The sequence below is a fragment of the Anopheles merus genome, chromosome 2L (assembly GCF_017562075.2).
Source record: "Anopheles merus strain MAF chromosome 2L, AmerM5.1, whole genome shotgun sequence".
NCBI classification, from domain to species: Eukaryota; Metazoa; Arthropoda; class Insecta; order Diptera; family Culicidae; genus Anopheles; species Anopheles merus.
In genome coordinates this window covers 7,743,057-7,751,634 of record NC_054083.1, presented here as the reverse complement: position 1 = coordinate 7,751,634, position 8,578 = coordinate 7,743,057, and the positions used below count along the sequence as shown (strand labels likewise).

Here is an 8,578-nt window from a genome sequence, read left to right as displayed (position 1 = left end):
TTCCGAAAAACACTAATAAATTTGAAGTTTATTTTTTAATTATTATTGTTACAACGAAAGGCGGGGCAACTGCAACTCAGCGGGTTGGAGCAATCCGAAGCATCCCGGAGTCGTGCGGGTCAATCTGAAACGTACAAATAGATTGGTACAGCGAGAACGGATCGGATATTGAACCTACTTTCATCTTACCCAAACTCGCTGCACCAACGGGTCGGAGTCGCTTATGCTTTCTTACAACTACTAATCATTAGAGTCAACTCGAAGTCCTTACTTCCTCGGGTCGGATTTGTTTCCGATTCCGATCTAGCACAACTGCTCCACTTGTGGGTCGGAATCTGTTGGATTTTGGGTTATTATTAATATTTCAAATATGAATTCAAATAGGAAAACACGCAGGAATTAGAAGGAACTAAACCATAGGATATAGATAGAACTACTTGACTAATTAGGACTGCACGAAATGAACTGCTCGAGCTACACGAATGAACTTTGTAATGAATTATGTAATGAACTATAGGACAAACGAATACACAGTTGCAAACAGACCGGCGATTAAGGATTTCATTCTCATCAAATTTACACAAGTTAATATCACAATCCAGTACTTTAGTGAATATATTTCACATTTTTGGTCCTTCGAACCGGATCCGTGATTTAGTGAGTGTAAATTCAGTTCATTCCGCATCAAGAGTGAACAACGGTTTTTACGGCTTCAAGAGTGCAAGTCATTACGTGACATTTTCCTGCCATCGCATTTCGCCCCGCATCAAGGGCAACGGTCGTTTTCGCGCCATCATTCGAATTTCGCGCCATCGTGTTTGTGTGTGATATCTGAGTTCCGGAAAATGGAAAAGAAAATCAAGGCAGTGCAGCTGAAGAAGAGGATCGCCGTGGAAAATATAAAGTCGCTGGAACGGTTCCAGGCAGAATACTCTACCGATGATGCCAAGCAGATTCCAGAGGCGTTAGAGGATTTAGAGAAACATAAGGAAGGGTTTGGCAGGTCTCGTAGTACAGTCGTCAACTCGTGCGACTTAACAACATGCCCGTCATGGGTTCAAGCCCCAAATAGACCGTGCCGCCATACGTAGGACTGACTATCCTGCTATGGGGGGAAATCAATTAGTCACTGAAAGCCAAAACCCACAAGTGGTGCAGGCAGGCCTTGACCGGCAACGGTTGTTGAGCCAAAAGAAGAAGAAGAAGAAGGAAGGGTTCTTCGCCGCTGTTTCCAAACTGGAAGAGCTCGACGACAGTGACACAATGATCGAAGCTTGCATCATGGAAAGGATCGACATCGAGGAACGCTGCCGCAAGCTGAAATCCTTTCTTCGAGAGCATCAACCGAAGGAAGAAGGTTCCCTTAACGAGACGACAGGTTTGGCATCATCTACGCTTGCGTTTGGTCGACCTCACGCGCCAAACCTACGCCTGCCAAAAATTGAGCTGCCAACGTTCGATGGAGACCACACAAAATGGCTCTCGTTCCGTGATCGGTTTATAGCCATGATCGACGCTTCTGCCGAGCTACCGTCTATCGCCAAACTGCAATACCTGCTTTCTTCGCTCAAGGGGGATGCAGCATTACCCTTCGAACACACACCTCTAACGGCAGACAATTATTCAGTGACGTGGGCAGCACTTTTAAAACGGTACGATAATTCTCGTCTGCTAATACGTGAGTATTATCGTAAATTGCACTATCTTCCCGGAGTGCAATCGGTGTGCGTGGACAAGCTAACCCACTTGGTGGATGAGTTCACCCGTTTCGTCAACGGACTGGTGAAGCTCAAGGAACCGGTCGATTCATGGGACACACCACTATCCAACATGCTCCTCATGAAACTGGATCGTGAAACGTTATTAGCTAGGGAAAAACACTCCGTGCACTTCACCAAGGATAAGTACAAGGATAAGATTGCGTTCGTGCAAGATAGAATCCAGATCCTTAAATCGACCAACAACTTTGTGAGTGATCAAAGCGCTAGTGGCATTAAGGTGGCCGGCATTCATCGTCACGCAGTGCAACGGAGGTTCGTCGAAAATGCAGCTGCATCGTGCCCTACTCCTGCTGTTTCATCTGGTTCGATTCAGCAGCCCAAGTGTCCGTTAGAGTGCGCAGAAGATCATCCATTACGCAGCTGTCCAGTTTTCATCGGCAAGGAGGTTTAGCATCGACGGGACGTCGTCTCATCGAAGCGGTTGTGCTGGAACTGCCTAAGCAGCACACATCAAGTCAGAGCGTGCAAATCTGACTATTCGTGTCGTACGTGTCGTGAACGCCATCACACTCTCCTGCATCACACGCCACCTAGAACGGTCACAATGGCAGCACATTCGGACGACGACAAAGTTTTCTTGGAAACAGCAAACGTCCAGGTCAAGGACGATTACGGCAATATTTTCGAGGCAAGCGCCTTACTCGACTCCGGTTCCATGTCGAATTTCATATCCGATGAGTTCGCTCGGAAATTGTTGACCAGTCGCAACAAGGTTAACGTCGCTGTATCGGGCATTGGAAATGCAGTACAGCAAGTGAAGGGTTCGATCGTCGCAACGGTGCAGTCGAAAACTCAATCCTTTGCTACGGAGATGGCTTTTCTGGTATTGGAAACGCCATCAGCTCACATCCCCACTTCACCTACGGACATCTCATCGTGGAAAATGCCGGACGTGGCATTAGCTGACACCAACTTTAATTTGCCTGGGCATATCGACATCGTCATCGGAGGCGATACTTTCTGGAAGCTTCACACCGGTCGCAAGCGCTCTATTGGCAGAGGCAAACCGTGGCTGGTGGAGACGCACTTCGGCTGGGTGGTATCCGGCAACACGCAGCACTCATCAAGTGGTCCGCGGGTGTGCCATCTCGCAACACACGACATCCCCTTGGAGGAAATTTTGCAGCGCTTTTGGGAAAGCGAAACCATAGCCGAGGATCCTGTGCTATCGGTCGAAGAGGATGCCTGCGAGAAACACTTCTCATCGACAACCGTTCGCAATTCAGCGGGAAGGTATGTTGTTAGTTTCCCTTTTAATCCTAATCCAAATGTCGTTTTAGGGGAATCTAAAGCAACAGCCGATCGTAGACTCCGTTGTATGGAACGTCGTTTGTGAATAATCCTACAATGAGAGACGAATATGTTAAGTTCATGCGGGAATATGAACAGTTGGGTCACATGAAGAGACTTACCGGTCCGGTAGACGATTCGACTCAGCATTATTACCTTCCTCATCATGCCGTGGTAAAGGAGTCGAGTACTACAACGAAGGTTCGGGTCGTTTTTGACGCGTCGTGCAAGACGTCCAGCGGCTATTCGTTGAATGACAAGCTGTTGGTCGGTCCAGTCGTTCAGGACGATCTTTTCTCCGTCATTCTTCGGTTCCGTTCACATTCCATCGCCCTGACTGCCGACGTGGAGAAAATGTACCGTCAAATTCTACATCATCCTGACGATAGAAACCTGCTACGTATCCGATACAGAGAGAGTCCTACAGACGAGATATCCACCTTCGAGCTACACACAGTCACGTACGGTACAGCATCTGCTCCATTTTTGGCAACTAGAACTCTACGGCAGATTGCTATCGATAACAGCGACACATACCCACAAGCTGTAAACGGTGCTTTAAATGATTTTTATGTGGATGATTTGTTAACGGGATCAAACGACATTAACGAAGCCATTGAAATGCGCACACAAATTTCACAAATGTTGGAATCAGCCGGATTCTCACTAAAAAAATGGGCATCGAATCGGTCAGAAGCACTAGTAAACATTCCTGCCGAAGACATAGCAATCCAACCAACGCATGAGTGGCAAGAATCAAACCATGTATCCACACTTGGCATCGTTTGGGAACCAACAGCAGACACGTTTCGGTTCCGTATTGATATGCCTCCTATCACAACCATAATTACCAAAAGGCTAGTTTTATCCTACATTGCTAAAATTTTCGACCCTCTCGGCTTGCTTGGTCCTATTATCATCATTGCGAAAATGTTTATGCAACAGTTATGGGCGCTAAAGAAGGATGGAAAGTCATTTGACTGGGATAGCGAGCTACCATCGCACCTACAACGTGAATGGTTAAAATTTCATTCAACCTTGGGATCACTCCGTGATATACGCATTCCACGTTATATTTCCCAATGCACAGCTACAAACGTGCAAATACATATATTCGCAGACGCTTCACAATTAGCATATGGTGCTTGTTGCTATATTCTTGCTGAAAGCATAAAGGGAGTCAGTGTTCGATTGCTAACGGCCAAATCAAAGGTGGTAGCTTTATCTAATTCACATTCGATCGCTTGATTGGAATTGTGTGCAGCACGATTGGCAACAGTCCTTCATCAGAAGGTGCAACAATCACTTAAAATTTCTGCTACTACTATCTGCTGGACGGACTCTATGACGGTACTACACTGGCTAAACTCTGCCCCCAATCATAGCGAATAGGGTCGCTAAAATACAACAGACAGCTAACATACAGTGCTGGAAACATGTTCCTGGCATCGATAATCCAGCTGATGATATTTCGCGCGGTCTGACGCCGGAAAAACTATTAGTGTGTGAGCGCTGGTGGCACGGGCCACATTGGTTATCGCGAGGCATGGAAGAATGGCCACAAGATCCACCATCACTAAATGAGTCAGCGAACGCGGAAGAGGAGAGGTTGGCATCACGGATTGCAACAACATCAACAATCTGCGAGTTTCGCAACGGATTGTTTTCACGGTATTCGGTTTACCACAAGCTTCAACGGGTTGTTGCATATTGCCTGCGCTTCATTCATAACATAAAACACCGCCAGCAAACTAAATCAAATGCTAAATCTGTTCCACTACTCACGGTCGAAGAGCTCACACAGTCAGAATTGAAATTGTGCTATTTGTCACAATTAGACTCGTTTTCCGAAGAAAGACATTATCTACAAAAAAGCAAAGAGATCCCTAAACAGTCTAAACTGAAATGGCTATCACCGTTCATCGATAGTCAGGGTATCCTACGCATTGGTGGCCGGCTCAGCAACGCACAGCTGGCAGATTCAACTAAGCATCCCATTATATTATCTGCAAAGCATCCATTATCAGCACTACTGGCAGTTTCACTGCATCTAAAGAAGTTACACACCGGGCCTCAAATGCTTCTTACAACGCTACGCCAACGATTTTGGCTCATAGGAGGTCGCAATTTGTGCAAATCGGTCTACCACAGTTGTCACTCTTGTTTTAAAGCTAAACCTACCCTCGTCAAACAAAGCATTGCTGATCTACCAACGTCAAGAGTCACTCCAACGAGGCCTTTTTCGGTATGCGGGGTAGACTATTGTGGACCAATATACCTAAAGGCAACCATACGCAACAAGAGTCCAATCAAGGCATATATTGCGATATTTGTATGCTTTTCTACAAGAGCCGTTCATATTGAACTCGTAGCCGATCTCACCACCACATCATTTTTAAATGCACTACGCCGTTTAGTTGCACGTCGCGGACAAATTAGTGAGCTACACTCAGATAATGCCACTACATTTAAGGGAGCATCGCACGAGCTGAACCGCATTTACAAAATGCTCAAATGCGATGAGAACTATCGTATTACTATTTTCAATTGGTGCGCGACGAACGAAATCCAATGGAAATTTATCCCTCCACGGGCACCACACTTCGGAGGTTTATGGGAGGCAGCGGTGAAGGCAGCTAAAAAACACATAATAAGAACCATTGGAACGAAAAGCATAACACAGGAGAATATGCTTACCCTGCTGGCACAAGTGGAACAATGTTTAAATTCTCGACCATTAACGCCTTTATCTGATGAGCCTTCTGATTTAGAACCGTTGACGCCGGGACACTTTCTCATCGGCTCTAACATGCAAGCGGTACCAGACGTCGATCACACCGGAACGCCAGACAATCGATTGAAAGAGTACCAGTTGGTGCAGAAACACATGCAAAACATTTGGGCTAGATGGTATCCGGAGTATCTGCAACAACTGCAAGCGCGAGCCAAACATTGCAACGGGCAATCGGTGTCACTGCAAGAAAACCAGCTTGTGATCATCAAGGAAGACAACATGCATCCTACCTCGTGGCCGATGGGTCGCATCGTTGCAGTTCACCCAGGCAAGGACGGAGTTGTTCGCGTGGTTACACTGCGCACAGCTGCCGGAAAACAAATCGTACGCGCAGCTAATCGTTTGGCAATTCTACCAAACCCGACGTACTCAACAATTTGGAGAAGAAAGGAGACACTGGCACTGAGTAACGTAAACTGCCGTGAACTACACTACATTGTTTTTGTACACACCACACTTTATTCCGCACTTGTTTACGTTTGACACTTGTCAGTGATAGCAGAACAGGATACGTACATACACACATACACACACGTACATACGGAACGGAAGCTAGAATCAACGCGTTCGCTCTACGCTTGGTTAGCAGTTTGCTTATTATTTTCATTTTTCAATTAGTCTTGAATTTTAAAGAAGTTCCTTCTTTGGTGGCCGGTAATGTTGGATTTTGGGTTATTATTAATATTTCAAATATGAATTCAAATAGGAAAACACGCAGGAATTAGAAGGAACTAAACCATAGGATATAGATAGAACTACTTGACTAATTAGGACTGCACGAAATGAACTGCTCGAGCTACACGAATGAACTTTGTAATGAATTATGTAATGAACTATAGGACAAACGAATACACAGTTGCAAACAGACCGGCGATTAAGGAACATTCTTTTCATTCTCATCAAATTTACACAAGTTAATATCACAATCCAGTACTTTAGTGAATATATTTCACAGAATCATTGATGAGGATCTTGGAAAGGGATTGTTGTTTGCTCATAATGAGCCTCTCTTTCCCCTGCTTTGCACCATTTAATTATATTGTTATTAAGTTAATTTTTTCCAACTGTTCTTCGTTTGCAACTCATTCTAGCGAACATCTCCCTTTCTGCCAGATGTCAGCCTTCCTTATAGTTTTCCTCGTAATACTAGCGACACACTAACGGGAGGCCACGTCGGCCTCTATCGCTGCGACCAACTCTGCCGCATTTAGCCCATTGCGGGGCTCCTCAACAGAAGGTCGATCTGAGCTTCCCTCAATTACTCGGCCGTCATCGTCTTCCTCCGATGCAGTATTCAGGCCGTACCTTTTCGTCGAACAATCGCCCCAGCATTTTCGTTGACTGGTGTCGCTGTCGGTACAGACGCATTCTTACCCGATTCGCCTCATGTCGGGAAGCGGTAGATGGTGACGGTGGAGGGGAAGGGGACCGTCCGCCCCGGCGTTCCTCTCTTTCCCGCGCACGCTGCACTGCGCTGCTCTCTACGTCTCGAATTACGCCAATCATTACGAGCGGCAACCACCACCGCTCTATGTGCCGTAATTTCCTCCAGTTCGGCCTCGTGGTGAGCCATGTCCTCGGCTGCGCAATTGGCCCTTTCCGCATCCCAGGAACGCTGCAATTCCACAGTTATTTGCCGAACCAAATCTGGGCCACCCTCGCCAAGCAGCTTCTGTTGGACACCAGCAAAACTGGGACACTCGAACATCACATGTTCTGCATCCTCTGGTACACCGACACACCACGGGCAGTCCGGGGACGACGTGAAACCCTTGATATATAAGTACTCCCAGAAAAAGCCATGTCCAGAGAGCACCTATTGACAAATGGAAGGACATGTCTCCATGTTTCCGTGCCTGCCAGGTTCCAATGTTGGCCAACACGCGATGAGCTCATGTCTTGGATTCTCACTTACTCGATTTCTCCCTTGTCACATATGTTAATTAATCATAAAATTAGTAATTATAAAATTACAAATAATTAAATAAATTAAAACTTACAATATTGAACACCAAACACTATACCATTGCATGATTGCAATCCAGACAAATTGTAAACAAACCAGTCCAATTGTAAACAAACCATTCCAATTTGTCTGTCAAAATTTTCATTCATTTTTTATTGGAAATAGGTCAAAACGGGCTTTTGTCGTAACCTGTATAGAGTCTAATAACCTTGGTAATACCAATGACGCAACCTGACGTTGCTGTCAATACACGCGAGGTGAGCGCACCTCTCATTGAACTCATGTATAAATGTACAGTGCTAGTCGCTTCCTGAACTCCGAAAGAGATACATTAAATATATTGAACTCCTCAACCGAAACAAAACTGGTGTTCCACAGCGTTTAAAACTAATATCACATTAATTTCAGTTTAAAGTTAAAAATACCCGGGTATATCCGGTTGCCATGTTTAGCTTGCGTTTGACAGTTTTATGAAAAAGTGTTTACAAACAAATAGGCCACAGTTGCAAGCCATATCAACGATTTTTTAGCACATGTTATTGTGTTTTTTGGCAGCAGCATGGGAGGATGTTAAAACTTCAACGATTGAAAATTCGTGGATGAAATTGATTGGCGATTTCCCTGGCAACGAAAAGACTCCCGATGAAGAGTTGGACGATCAACGAGCTGATCTAATAGCTCTTGTAAAGGCTATGGACAATGAGATAGGCACCACGACATCAAGTAAGGAAATATCATCATGGATAG

The 8,578-nt window shown here is 45.4% G+C and overlaps 1 protein-coding gene and 1 pseudogene across 1 annotated transcript; both read left to right on the top strand.

Annotated features, from left to right (window-relative positions):
- The first annotated feature begins 1,263 nt into the window (after positions 1 to 1,263).
- On the top strand, positions 1,264 to 2,172 carry LOC121591472. The gene has a single exon (XM_041911984.1). The coding sequence runs from the start codon at positions 1,264 to 1,266 to the stop codon at positions 2,170 to 2,172; it is 909 nt and encodes a 302-aa protein (XP_041767918.1).
- Positions 2,173 to 2,325: 153 nt separating this feature from the next.
- Positions 2,326 to 4,206, top strand: LOC121591471 (annotated as a pseudogene).
- Positions 4,207 to 8,578: the final 4,372 nt, after the last annotated feature.